This window comes from Hippichthys cyanospilos, chromosome 19, assembly GCF_059441005.1.
Source record: "Hippichthys cyanospilos isolate Australia breed blue-spotted pipefish chromosome 19, RoL_Hcya_1.0, whole genome shotgun sequence".
Lineage (NCBI taxonomy): Eukaryota > Metazoa > Chordata > Actinopteri > Syngnathiformes > Syngnathidae > Hippichthys > Hippichthys cyanospilos.
The window spans coordinates 8,900,161-8,915,160 of NC_142387.1; the positions used below are offsets into that span (position 1 = coordinate 8,900,161).

Genomic DNA, 15,000 nt, shown 5'->3' on the forward strand with positions numbered 1-15,000 from the left:
ATAAAGGACTCTTAACTGTGCAGTGGGATTTTTTTTATTCTAACAAGACAGCTTTTTCAAGGCAGCTATTTGGGATTATATAATTAATCTTTATGACAAATTAACTGCATTAACACTTTCAATCCCAAAAACATATTTTTTCAAGTGTCCCGATGCAGAGCTGTCTATAAAAGTTAATCATGTCAATCATGTCAAAGTTAGGAGTCAATCTCTCTTCATCTTTGACATAGCGGTTTAAAAAAACAACTACAATATATAGACCATGTGATTTCTCTCTTGATTGATTTCTGCTGTTAATTAGTTGAATTAAAATATGTGTAAACGTGGCTCTTACGTCATTTGATTTCTCTGGATGTGAGCCTCAGAGGAAAAAAAAGTTTGGACACCCCAGCTTGAGATAATTAAATACTCAAGTAAATCAATTACTTTTCCACTTTACTACCTCATATACTAAAGTGATCTATTCCTTTAGTACTTAAAGTAATTATTTACCCTAGGACTTGATTGCCTAAAATGATCGATTGGCACTTTATGACTTAGGTAATTAGTTACTCTTGTATTTAAATACCAAAAGTAATCAATTACCTGTGTACTTGATTACTCTAGTACTTAAAATTCCTTTAGCACCAGGCATTTTAAGAACCTCCTTTAAAAGTTAGTTGTTTCAGTTCATTTGCTCTTAATTTGAAAATGTAACGCTTTTTGATGCATCAATACATTAGATTTGCTGATTTTCTCCAGAAAGGCCAGCTCATGTGTTGGTTTTTAGTTTATTTTGCAAGTCCTGTCGTTTTATTTTCTGTGGCTGCTCAGTGTACGTTGTTGCACTTTGTTGAGAATCGTATATCACTACACCTGTCACTTCAGCACTGTCACATGCCCTGTATGCACGGATGTTAAAGCATTCGTCAGAATTGAGACCACTTGAATAGTTTTTAATGTGTTTTTGCACAATTTTGCAAAACATCACTGTCCTCAGGGTCAAACTTGTTAGTCTCATTATCATTTATTGTAGCTTCAGTGGCATATTTACATCAAGACTCTCTGACCTGCTGAAATTTCATGCAATGTGCATTCGAAAGGCTGACCTGTTAATGTTGACAGCTTCTTAAGACTGATTGATTAAATTGGCACACCAATTGTTGGAAGACAAATACAGTAAGATGATAACTGTCTGCTCTCAGTGCACAAAACATCAGGCAAAACTTCATCACATACTGTAATTTAACCCTCATGTTATGTTCAAGTTCATGTTATGGGTCAAATCAACCCATATTTGTAGTTAATATTTGAAGTTGTGATTGTTTTTTATTTTTTGGGTAGGATAATTGGTCGTGATAATTTTTAACATCGTTACTTAAAAACAAAACAAAGCAGTATTGAATTTTATATGTAGAACTTTCAATGAACATTTTGTATTAGCATTTGTGACACATTTGCCGAGTAAATGTGCTGTGGGTCAAATTGACCCATAGCATGATAAGAAAAGAACCTGATCAGGAGGGTTAATAGGTTTTATGTGAGGTATATAATAAATATTAAAATGCTCAGCTCACTGCAGTGCGTGGTCAAGTTGTTCACAAATTGGGGTACAAGCACCTCTAGGGAAGGCATATAAGTATCAGCAAATCTAATGTTAATGCATTTGAATGTAGCGACAAGACCAGTTCACTCCAGTTTTCAAATTAAGAGCAAATTAATTGGAAAATGAAGCAGTTTATTGCTAAATTCTGTAACAATGGTTTTTATATATGGGTACACATTGACATTATTGATGCAATTTTCTAGCAGATGATCTACAAATAAAATAATTGGCATGATAGATCTTCTGGAATTGCTGAATGAAATATTGTGACAGATAGCAGTACAAATGTAGCAGCAGAGTTTAAAAAAATCACACGAATAGCAAAAAATTGTGTTTTATGTCTTAAAAAAAATAGAAACATTTGACTGATCTAATGACTGTCAAAAAAAAAGACAAATGACACATTTCTATATTTTGTTCGTTGATATGTCAATAATTGAGCAGAGCACAAGCCGAAACAAAACACAACAAATTTTATTACCAATCTATATTTGCAGTATGTGACAGAGTATGACAGAGTATGTGACCTTTGGGTCGGATTGCGCAAATGATTTTGCACTGGTGACTGACCGCAGATCAGCGTCTGCTTCTCATTACCAGCCGTCTTTGTGAAGTTTCTCCGGTGACGACTGAGTGTTGAGACCCGCTTCCCCCAGGTGGGAATAGCTTGCAATCCGCAAGAAGCCGCTCACAGTTTGAAGCTTTTGTGCCTGAGGCGGGGAGATTGCGCGATTATTTTCTATACCCAATGTCAATTTTTTGCTGTGCTTAGTAGTAAGTTGTAATTACCTTTACAGTTAAAAACCCGTGATTTACAGTAAGTTCTCAAGAAAAGCAAAAATGTCTCCGGGTCAAAATGACCCATAGGTATGTGCAATCATCCTAACTCTTTTATTTGATTTGTAAAGTCACCCACAAAGTAACAAAGGCAATAGTTAGTTTATACCTATGTGTAGTTTGTTTCTCTGAAATACTAACAACATCCTGGGTTACTTTGACCCGGTCCATATTTGATAACTCATACACATTTGAAATGTGCAGAATCCAAATCCAAGATTTTGTTTTGACCACTGACTTATTTATGTTCATTTCTCTAGGAAAGCAATACTGTCTCTGGGTCAATATGACCCGGATGTGTGTGGATTTATTTTAACTCAGTTTTTTGACTGGAAACCCACTCACAAAGCAACAAAGGCAGTACATTAATTAATACTCGTTTGTTTATTTTTGTTTCTCTGGGTTAGTAATAGTAACATCCTGGGTCAATTTGACCCGTGGTCATGTATAATCATCCAAATGCTTTCAGAAATCTTGCTTTGTGTAATCTAACAAATTTTGTGACTACCCCCACACCAGTAGCAAGCATCAATAACACGTTTGGGTCATTTTGACCCAGATTTTACTGAAGTTGCAAAAATGTAAAACAATTTTAATTTTTTAAAAATCAAATATGCTTACAAATGCCTTTTAATTACTATGTTTGTTATACACAAGCCAAACATAATTCTTGGACTGAAAAACTCCATTTAAGATGTATTTAAACTTTTAAATGGGTCAGTTTGACCCGCAAGAAAACTGTGGACACAAATGAATGGGTCGGGTCTCCGGATGTTGACATGAAGAAACTTCATCTTTGTTTCCGTGTACCATAGACATCATAATGTAATCACATTTTATTAACAGGTAGTTTTGTAAAACCAAAATTAATTCTTTTTTTTTTTTTGACATGATCAGCGCTTCAACTACTTTCTTAAATATACGATGCACAAACAATATTGCAGGAAATTCGGATTATTCAGTCTTTGGTTCCTGCACACTGAGTTACATTCTAGTTCTTATTAGCATTGAAAGCCTAATTGGCTTATTGTGTAGCCTTTTGTTAAATCTTAACGTTTGCAGCCTCAGCCTCGCCTCAGTTTGCGATTCCCCATCTGTTTCGGAGCGCTTTACCTTCCTAAGCTGTTTTCAGTGCGGCTTTAGTCACAATTTGATGTCCCCCTCAATGAATGTCGATGCCACACTCGGTGTTGCAATAGCTTGGAGAAGCGGACGTCTACGTGCACACACGTACACATTGTGTGATGTAATGCGGTCAGCTAAAGCATGACACGTTTCCTTTTGGACGCTGTAATCCCGAGCAACAAAGTTAATCCTATATCTCACCTTGAACATATGCTCTGCCCTTGTTGGCTACACTTAATATTTGGCAACGGGCTCATTCAATATGACAAACAGTTTTATATTATTACTGAAAACCGTCAGCCGTTTCACTTTTCCCATTTTAGAGATATTTTTACACCTATAGAGCGGCAAAAAATTAATGTATAAAGGAGTACTTTTGAGTACTTTAGGTACTAAAGTTAGAACATGATTGATTACTTACCTTACTTACTGATTACTTACTTTTGTACTTTATTACTTACAATAATTGATTACTTTAGTATCTAATAAGTTATCAATTATTTTATCACATAAGTGCAAAAATATGTGATTAGTCCGAAAGTCTGAAAGTCTAGTCTGAAAGTCTAGGTATTTTGGTACCCAGAAATGTAATTTATAAGATAAGTTACTTTAGTACATTACTTAATTTACTTAAAATAATTGATTACTTAGTACCTAATCGATAAGTAATCAATTTATCATTTAAGTACAGACGTATTTGATTACTTTAGTACTAAAGTACCTAAATTTCAGGTGTAGTGTTTCTGCATATCTCGGGCTTTGTCACATCTTTGATCATTATGGAAGTTTTTATGTTTGTGTCTGGAGTTGCCATTGTGTTTTGAAGGAGGATCTAATGGCCTACATGTCACCAAACATGCTCTGTTAGGTGTAAAGCTCATGCAGCTTAGGTTTCGAGTATTTGTAGACCCGATAAAAGCAGAAGGACAGCTGCCCCACAGGGAAAAATGCAAAAGGATTTTTATACAATAGAAATTATGTCAGTCTGGATTTTCAGTTAAAAAAAAAACATTCGTGTCTACTTCCAGTGCGAGTAACATATGTCAAAAGCCAGAAAATAAACACTTTAATGACTTTACTTAAAAACAAAGTGTCGTTAATGACAGATTTATAGTCATGCATATTTTGGAGAGACATTCATTCATCAGCATCTGATCTTGTTTGAGTTTGAGTCCGTTTCCAAACCATTAGACGGCTGTCAACTGAAAACAGTCGTTCCGGTCTCGCATGGACCCTATTCCAAGCAGCTGAAACAATACGGGTCCCTCCCCAAACACAAGCAGGCACGCTGCTCTCTGTAAATAAACTTTCTTTCTTCCCCAAAGAATTTATGCTCAAGTGGGGTCGATTTAAAGCATCGTCGCTAACGTGTCTAATCGGACCAACTGATAAGATGGGATGATGGGGGGGTGAGTGGTCTCATGGGAAATATTTTGGGTGGAGCACTGCGTGACTCAGCCCTAAATTGAACTCTGACCGCATGTTTGTCGTGAGGTTCCCGGGATCACTCTGAGCTCTTTTAGTCTTTTTACTATGTTAGCTTATCTGTATACGACCGATGGAGTTTTATTACACAATGTCAAAACATCGCGTTTGAGGTTTAAACCATGAGAAGAGTCATTTCTCCTTGGGCTGTTTTCTATTTTTCATGCAATTCGTACTGCCCAGAGTCATTGACGCGCCTGACTCCCTCCCCTGGCGTTGTCCCAGCCCGCATTGCGCGGCAACCTTGACGTGTGATCAGACTTAACAGAGCCTGTGACACACCAGCTGTTACTTAGAAGACATGGACCGTGACATCATGCACACACGGATAATTAAGATATAGAAGCAACTGAGGCATCACTATTGAATCTTCTTAACCCGGCCCCCAAATTATTTAAATGTTTTTAACAATTTACTAAGCTTGAATGTGAGTTTTAATGGATACAAATAATCATTGTTTATTATCTTCTATACATCTGAATTATTTTTATCATTATTATAATATAACAACAAAATTCACCTGTGCTAAACAGTTAGCAATCGTGATTAGCATTAGCATGCTAGCGAGTATCATTTAAGGTAAACAAATGCTTCTTAGCGTTTAGTTGACACCTACTTAATGTTACTTGTACTACATAATGCATTAGGGGTTTGAAGATCCCCATCAATGTGATCGGAAATCGGGACAGGGCACGTTTTCATCTGACTGGAAATGTAGAAAAGAAAATCATTTTTTTTTATATTTGATAAAACAGAAAGATGTAAGAAACATTTCATTTTATTTTATTTTTTATTCATTTATTTTTTTTATTTAACTTATTAAGCATGGTAAAAATCTATCAGACAACCAATTACAACTTGTGTGCTACCACCAATCAAACTTTTTTTGAGTAGCATGTCAAAATATTATTTTTAATACATGTCTTGGGCTGCAAAAATGGAAATTGGTGGGCCGTAAAGGCCCCCGGGGCCGTCGTATGGGCACCCCTGCTTTATATGTTTTAGGCTACTTGCTTTAAACCACAGCTTTACAAGCCTTAGAAAAGGTGTCATACATTTTTAATTAAAAAAAAAAAAAAAGACAAATTGGATACTTTTTTCCATTTTCAACCATGTGTTGCTCATGTTGGTTTGTCAAACATGTTTGGTCATGCAAAAAGTTTATCGGGTCAATTATACAACTGGTTTAATGAGTCAGGAAAATACCTGGAAAGAAAGACAGACAAAAATTGCATGATAGAAATTATGATTTGAAAAAAAAAAAATGGGGTGTCCAAATCAAAGTGTTTATGAGCACACAAATATGATGGGCCAGAGGGTCTTTGCTTACAAATGTTTTCTTTTTTACATGCGCCAAAAGTTGAAGTACTACTATGATATACCAGATCCACTTTGCAATAATTTAAGATTACATTATTTTTTACTAGTTTTTCAAATTGGAAATGATCCCAAATTTGTAATATTCCCCTGTTTTTTGGGGGAGTCTTTCTCCCTTAACGCCATTGCAACAAAGAGCTGCAAGAAAGGTCTATGTAGAAAATGGTGATGCGAAAATTGATCCGGCTGATTTTTAGTGGACTTACCCGACTTGATCGACTTTCCCCCTCCAAATTGTTCAACGATTGTGAAGTATTTCTCCTCTTTGTCAACAGGATTTACAAGTGACAGCCGAGTTACACTTGGCAATCCCAGATTGCTTCAGAAGAGAGCTCTTAGGTAAGATAGAATAGAACTCAAGTTTTTCCTGGATGCTCAAATAGAGCCAGAGTCCATGCAAATGTTTAATGTCACCTTGTAGCGTGCTAGTGTCCTACGATCCTACTGCAGCATTAGAGGAACTGCTCTGCATGCTGGCAGCTTGTCAAATACTCCACCCAGCCTACACATTAGCCTTCATACTGTTAGGTTACCTTTGCAGCAGTAACACAAGTGTGGGAAAGAAGGCTGCACTTAACAGCATTGTGAATGTCATGGTCAAAGGAGTTGGTCTTTTTGAATGTGTGGTTGAACTACTCTGTGGTTTTTAAAAGGAACAATAACTCACAGTGCTGGGTTTTTTTTGTTGATGTTGTTTTTCTTCACATCTGGATCACATCTTTTAGATCAAATCTCAAATAACCGAAAAGCGATTCATTGTCTATCGCTGTAAGGATGACAGATTTAGTCAAGCTGAATCAGGTCATAATTCAAAACCCTTGCTGAAATGACCTGGTCCGAAACCAAAGTTCTTGCTAGTTTAATAAAACCAATGCATGAATCGGTCATGTGTGAATTATTGAGCAAACCATGGTTAATTACTACTCCTTTTCTAGCTACAATATTTGTACAATCTACAGTATAAACAAGCTATTTCAATTTTCTTGTTTTTATAGGCAGCATGATAATGCTACTTTTCTTTTTAATTCTCAGCTTCCAGAAAGAATTCTCTTTCGACGAAAAAGGGGACCCAGTCAAAGTTACCAAAGATATAGATGTTAGTCTCTTGACTAATCTCAACAAAGGTATGGAAATGGTTAATGGAGTCGGTTTATGATTTTGAAGTATACATGTATGTTTATGCAAAAACAACTACAGTATAGTAATTGAACCCTGAATATTATATTGAATTCACAATACAGATCCATTGTAACATAAAAGTCATGGTCTATGGGTATAATGTCATTGTGTAAATCAGAGGTTTCCAAACTACAACCCGGGGGCCATTTGCGGCCCGTCATCCACATTTAAGCGGCCCAAAGCATATACTAAAATTACATTTGCTGTCTAAAAAAGTAATAGAAAGGTTTGATTATAGACTGCCCTAGAATGGTTGAGGGAAAAAAACAACATAATTTGCTTCATCACTTAACAGAAAGCCTTGACGTACCGATTTTTTTACCAACTACATTATATGTAGCCTAATTACATGCTTGATTGTTGGCTTTCTAGTAAAAATGTGGCAAATACGTCTTTGTTTTTTTGCGTGCCCTCAGATGAAGATTTAGACACCCCTTTGGTGTAAAGCAATGCCATTAACTCATTCACTGCCAATCCAGTTAAAATAACGGTGAATGAGTTATGCAAAAACAACTACAGTATAGTAATTGAACCCTGAATATTATATTGAATTCACAATACAGATCCATTGTAACATAAAAGTCATGGTCTATGGGTATAATGTCATTGTGTAAATCAGAGGTTTCCAAACTACAACCCGGGGGCCATTTGCGGCCCGTCATCCACATTTAAGCGGCCCAAAGCATATACTAAAATTACATTTGCTGTCTAAAAAAGTAATAGAAAGGTTTGATTATAGACTGCCCTAGAATGGTTGAGGGAAAAAAAAAAACATAATTTGCTTCATCACTTAACAGAAAGCCTTGACGTACCGATTTTTTTACCAACTACATTATATGTAGCCTAATTACATGCTTGATTGTTGGCTTTCTAGTAAAAATGTGGCAAATACGTCTTTGTTTTTTTGCGTGCCCTCAGATGAAGATTTAGACACCCCTTGGTGTAAAGCAATGCCATTAACTCATTCACTGCCAACCCAGTTAAAATAACGGTGAATGAGTTAACCCTCAGTTGTTTACAATCTGGCTCGATGAACAAAAATTAATTTTGCGTGGCAATTTTTATTGACAACTCATTGACATTTGAAATATTATACCAAGTAACACAAAGCATCTTTTGTGTGACGATTGCTGTGTTTTTGCTTCATTTTTATGATTCAAATTTCTTTTTAAGTCTCCGAGTTGAGGAAACGATTTGAAGGCATCACCACAAGCACGAGCGACTGGGAGATGAACAGGTGAGGAGGTGATGGATCTTATTGAGCTTTTTAGTGAGGCTACAGATAATTATTAAAATGTTGTTCCTGTTCCTGCACTTAGAAAAGAACGCATTGCTCGGCGGTTGGAAGGCATCGAGGGTGAGGTGCATCCGTCGCTCCTGCCCAATTTGGTGGCCAACCGACTTCTGGAAGAGGATACACCGCGGTACACAAGAGCTTCTGACCCCTGCGACCCATTTGGTGGTGAGATACTACTACTATGCCTAATTGTTAAGTTATTTGCAGAAAATACCTTACATGTGCTCCATGTAGTTACAGTGCAAAGATATGGAACGGAAGGCTTTGAAAATGCCGATACGCCTCCGCTGGCTCCTGAGCGAAAGTCCAGAACTCCTTGTAGATCTGATCCTAAATCATCCAATCAAACTGATCATGTCTACAGTTCGTCATCCAGCAGAGGCGCTCCAGAGCTAGAGTCCAAAGCTGAACGCATTGCCCGCTACAAGGCGGAGCGGCGTCGGCAACTAGCGGAGCGCTATGGCATTTCTTTGGACCAGGAGCCAGACTTGGAGCACCCGTCACGCTACACTCGTACGCAGAAATTTTCCGAGTCTGATCTTGCCCCGGACGAAGAGAATTTGAGCTCCTATGCTTCCACCGGTAGCCCGAGGAGAGGGCAAACGGCGCCCCAACACAGCCACCCCGAAACGGGCTACGAAATGAGTCGAAGCAGAGTGGACTCGTTTTCAGAGAGGGAGAGACTCATGAACCTGGAGAATCAACGCAGAGCGGCCGTTCCCGACCCGTCCACCTACATGGATGTTACGTCATCGTCCTCCAGTGCCAGGGTTCCTGCTAAGGACTACGCTGCCACGGGCGTGTCGCCAAGCTCGCCCAAGATGAGCAGACAGCCTTCTCTCCCTTCCCCAAAACACGGGGTGTCCCCTGGCGACCTCTTTATCGAGCAGCAGGCCCACAACATACTCAACAGACATGGGTCAGTACTCTTTATGGTCTTTCTTTTACTTTCTGAGCCTATTTTGTCGAGTTTTTTTTCTTTTTACATCATGTCTATTGCTTCCTCGTCCTCAAGCCCCTATCCCACTGAATGTCGGCGAGTGTCGGAGAAATGAACGTCTCTTTTGATGTAATCAGATTTCGTTCAAGGTCACAATTGTTCTTAATAGGGCAGGGACGAAATTTCATATGTCCATTTCTCATGAGATTAGAACCCACAAGATCCCTCGTCCCTGCACAACACTTGATTTTTTTTTTTCTTTTTCTCAGAATAAACCATAATATACCAAATATCGGATGGACACAAACCACTTGGTGCACCTTTATTTTGAAGTTCTTTCCGGAAGCAGGTCGCAGTAATGTTGACTTGATTTCCTACTGCATGTCAATCAGTCAGGAGTCATGACTCATAATGCAAAACAACACAATGTTGATGTTGCTGAAAGCGCGTTCAATCGCCAATTAATGGCAATAAATAAATGTATTATTTGCGCTGAAATTTTCTTGTATGGCGCCTGTTGACTGTGTGTAACGCAGCATCGAATAAATTAGCTGCTAGCTTTCTGCGCTAAATCGCAGGCAATTTAATACATTTAATCAAAATGGCACACTTTGATGGTGACATTCTTACACTCTTGCTTCTGATGTTGCTACTGATCACTTTTGAACCTACCAGGCTGCACGTCCTGTTTTTTGATGACTAGATAGAAATCAAGACATATTTTTAAAAGAACAAATTGTCGATTAATCAACAGATGAATCGATTATTGTAATATTTGGCAGGTAATTGTCACCTTTAATTTGTAATTAGTCATTTGCGTTTCATGTAGAAAACAGAACCATGTTCATTTGTTATCATATACAAAATTTGCCTTAGCAGCTCCAATCACCATACAACTGTTTCATATTTACTCCTTCAAAGTTATTTTTGACATAGCACCAAACTACTGAGAAGATGCTGTTTTATTGTTAGCATAACCTGAAAATGATCTGTTATTTTGGCATGGTCCCATGATCTGATATGTCCCTTTGCTACTGACCCCTCTTCTAGTTTACGCTATGACAAAATACAACGTGTTGAGAAACTTCAAGTTCAACACCAGGGCACATTGTTGCAAAAGTGCTATTGGCTTTGTAGCGAAGTGACGTTAATTGCTCCTCTTGGCCTTTTCGATGATTCCTTTGACAAATGTATTGATTTTATCTTTTGTTCGGGAACATCTGGGAAGTGTTGGCTGAGGGGGGTGGGTGCTATCTTGCTTCACACTTTGATTAAATGTCCACCTGCTTCATTTAGATTAAAAACAAGAAAACGTCAAGTCCATTATGAAGTTAATTGTTTCAGTCTGCTTGAGGGGGGGGGCAAAAAAAAAAAAAAAAGTAGAATCCTATCTTTTTCTAATGCACTCACATACAGTATTTCCCTTCAACGGTGCAGTACAAAGGCAAAACTGTGCACTGATTGGTTCCTCAAGACTGATGCTGATGGAGACACCCCCTCCTTAATCAACTGGCCCTCGAGGTACACCAAAGCTGGTTGTGTCTCACCCTAAACCACCGCCATGTTTCTCCCCCATCAAGGCTTAAGAGCAGTGATTCTTAAACTGTCACTACAGAACCTAGCTGTACTTTTTTTTTCTCCTTGTTTATTTTTAAAGTCAAAATACAGTATGGTTAGGTTAGGATACCTAAATGATCAAATGACGCCAAAGAATCTCTGCTTTTGAGCTTTGACAGCCAGCTGGTCCCATCATCATCATCATCCTCACTGTGCCGTGTTCCAGTTCCCTTTTCCTGAGATAAACTTCATTCTCAACCTCATTCTGGTGTGAACAGTTGAATCCCTGAAGATATAAAAGGACTGTACCATATTACATCGTAACAAACAGCGGATGTTATTAACACACTGTAATCGTATTGCAGAGTCGGTATGCAGAAACAATGAAGTGGCAACTGATGATGTGTGTTGGTAATTAACCGATTCACATTCACGTATGAAGATGTCCTTATTTAATCACTTTGGGTCTTTGATTTTCCAAATGTGGGATGCACTGAATCTTTGGCCAACAATACTTTCACCCAAAAAGGGCAAGAAAATCAAATTTCATTTGAAAATGGCAAGAACAAAAAAACATTTTTAATTTTTTGGCTGAAAGACCATTACATTTTCAGCCACCAAAAATGTTCATTCTAAAATGGCAATACAATGAAATTTAGTTTTTTGCCTGAAAGACAATTGTAATGGAAACATCATGATGTTAGACATCATTCCTAATGTCAATTGGCGCTGCAATTTTCATCCAGAAAGTCATCCAAAAATGATTAACAAGCTTTAATGTTTTATTTCTTTCATTGTTTTGGTTTTCCGTCATCCAGATCTCATTTTCGGTTGTGGCTTTTTCGGTGCATCCTTATTTAACCTTTTTTTTCCCCCCTTTAAATTTCACAATACATATAAGATGGATTAAGGAGCACAGTATGTTCTAATGTTATTTGGTTGTGCCGATATTAACCAGCTCTTTGTCTCCCTGAAGAATTCGAGTTAGGGAGAGACTTGCAAAGGAGGACATTCGCCAGAGAAGTCCCGAGCCGGGAACTGTCACGGAGGCTCCAACGTACCGCAGACAATTTCAGCATCAGCCGTCTGCTCGGTACAACAATGACCCGACGATGCAGCAGCAGAACCACTTCCACTCTCACCATCACCCTCAAGCTCTACTTTCACCATCTGGACCACCAGCAGGATCAGATATTGTTGGTTTTCCCAGTTATTTGTCCATGACCTCTGGTGCTCCACCCAGAGTGGAGCAGCTCCCAGATGAAGAAATTGAGGAGACAAGCGGCATTAGGACAGAGGGCCTCCTGCGGAGTAGGAAAGCAGTACTACCCTCCGAGATCCGCCGCAGGGAGAGGAGCACTGAGGACCCACGTAGAGGAAGAGGAGAAGAAGAGATGAGGACCTCCAAAACAAATACTGAGATTGAAGAACCTGTGAGAAGAGGTCACAGAGGCCGAGCGAGATGGGAAACAGTTGAACCCTTCGGCTATCAGCAAGAAACCAGGAGCAGGTCCAGAGATGGTGAAAATCTCATTTACGTCCACAAAGGCATGTCTGCATCTCACATTCAACCCAAAGCAGCACTGACGCACCCCGCTGCAGATCAAGAGCGAAGTCAGCAGCGCTCGCATCACCGCGGACAGCATCCTCAGGAGCTCAAGAAAATTCATCCAGAAATGATCCAGGACAGCCGTCTGTCTGTGGCACAGCTCCGAAATTCTTACATGGAAAGCCCCACCTCTCCTCCAAACCGACGCAAAGCTGAGCTGTAGGTGGAAAAATGCATCTGAGCTATCTGCTGTGGACCCCATGCTAGTGCTTTTTAGCTAACATAAGTGCTGCTCGTTCATTAACTAGCATAACATGCTAACAGCTGTCTTCCTCTTTATTTGCACGAGCTTGTATTGGCAACTAATCAATGTGTACTCTGAATACTAACACATCCTACCCATGACCAGATTTTTTTTAACCCTTCTGTTATGTTTGTTTGCGAGGAACTGCGTTAATGTACCTGGGTCATTTTGACCCGAAGTGTATTTAGCAATCCAAAGTGTCAGAAATGTGTACAAAACAAATCCAACATTTTGTTTTAACCTGGGATATATGTTCGTTTTTCAAGTACAACAATAATGTTTCTGGGTCAATATGACCCAGAGGATGGTGTGTTTATCCAAGTGTCAGAAACATTTTTTTTTTTCCACTCACTCACTCACTCACTCACTCACTCACTCACTCACTTTACAGTAATAGCATCCCGGGTCAAATTGACCCGTGCTCATTTGCAGTGATAAAAATGGTAAGTGTATGTAAGACTGCTAACTAACTAATGTTGTGACCTCCTGCAGAAACAGCAAAAACATTCTTGGGTCGTTTTGACCCGAGTTTTGCTTATTTATCAATAAAGCTGCAAACAATGTAAAACCATTTAAAAATGCTTTTGAATCCAATTTTTAAATTGATGTTGATTAAGCAGAGGTCCTGTACTGAAGAACTGCATTTAACTCTGCACATTTTGTTTTCCATTGATCACTGAATGCATTCTTGTTTTTGAAACTAAAAAGGTCACCCTAGTCATTCTCAAAATCTGAGTGTATTTTAAATATGCATTTGAAAAATTAAATTTTCAACACATCATTTTCTCGCCCTCACATGCTGTATTTTTGTTTTCTTTTGGGTGCTTTTGCCATCGCCCCCTCTTCTATATCGGCCCTCCAGTGATGCGGTGAAGGTGGTTGAGGGCCAAACGGGCTCCCAAGGCCCTCTCAGGGGCCGCAGACCCCTTCACTATATCAATCCGGATGAGTGTAGAAAGACATCAGAGAGGTTTAGGACCCAGCCTGTCACCACTTCCGAGCGCCAGGAGACCGATAGGTACCGCTTTGGAAGCAGCAATGCGTGGTCCAGGAAAAACTTGGCAACATTTGTCATCATGCATCACAGGAATTTTAACATCATTGATTTCTGTGTTTTGTTGTCGCGCTATAGTAAAACATTTTGCACTAAACCCATAATCGTTATCACGTGAGCCAGATTACGTCACAGGCTACTCTCAGCGGCAGAAAACATGTAAATGTTTCAATTGGGCCCCACATGAGTGGCCGTTTCATGTGATCATACAAGGAAAGCATGAATTGTCCTTTGTTGGTGCTTTCTTCTGTAATACCGCCTAATTCGCCGGCTTTTCGTCTAACACTCGCTATAACATTTTCAGCATACCATAAATGTCTGCTTTGCCCACTCTGTTTTATTCTAACAGCTCGTCACACTTTTGTTTATTCTGCAAAGACATCTTGCAGTCAAATGACTGTGTCCTTTTTGTTCTTTTTGAAGGTCCTGTGTCAGTACAGAGTTGGATTCCAAAGAAGGTAAAAACAACTTTTATTGTACTTGTTGACGAGTCAAAATGTTGAAAGAGACACATTGAGCCAAACAAAGACAAACAAACCAAACAAATCTTTATGGAGCCTCATCAAATTTTGATACAAGCCTTATAATGAAGTCAACACATGCTTTAAGTGTCTACATTTGCCTACTGTCAAAATGTAGCTCTATAATATTGAGTCTTTATGGTTAAATGTTCCTTTTCGCACCCTGGCAAGAATGCCTCACTGCTGAACT

General features: G+C 38.8%; 1 protein-coding gene across 1 annotated transcript in view; it reads left to right on the forward strand.

Moving 5' to 3' along the window:
• Positions 1-15,000, forward strand: part of svila (supervillin a) — a 41,017-nt gene that overhangs the window by 579 nt on the left and 25,438 nt on the right. Inside the window, exons 2-9 of the mRNA XM_088402045.1 lie at positions 6,685-6,748; positions 7,442-7,533; positions 8,762-8,825; positions 8,908-9,050; positions 9,120-9,804; positions 11,263-11,346; positions 12,359-13,150; positions 14,713-14,747. Of these exons, the coding sequence (XP_088258171.1) occupies positions 6,685-6,748; positions 7,442-7,533; positions 8,762-8,825; positions 8,908-9,050; positions 9,120-9,804; positions 11,263-11,346; positions 12,359-13,150; positions 14,713-14,747 (1,959 nt within the window). The remainder of the gene's footprint in view (positions 1-6,684; positions 6,749-7,441; positions 7,534-8,761; positions 8,826-8,907; positions 9,051-9,119; positions 9,805-11,262; positions 11,347-12,358; positions 13,151-14,712; positions 14,748-15,000) is intronic.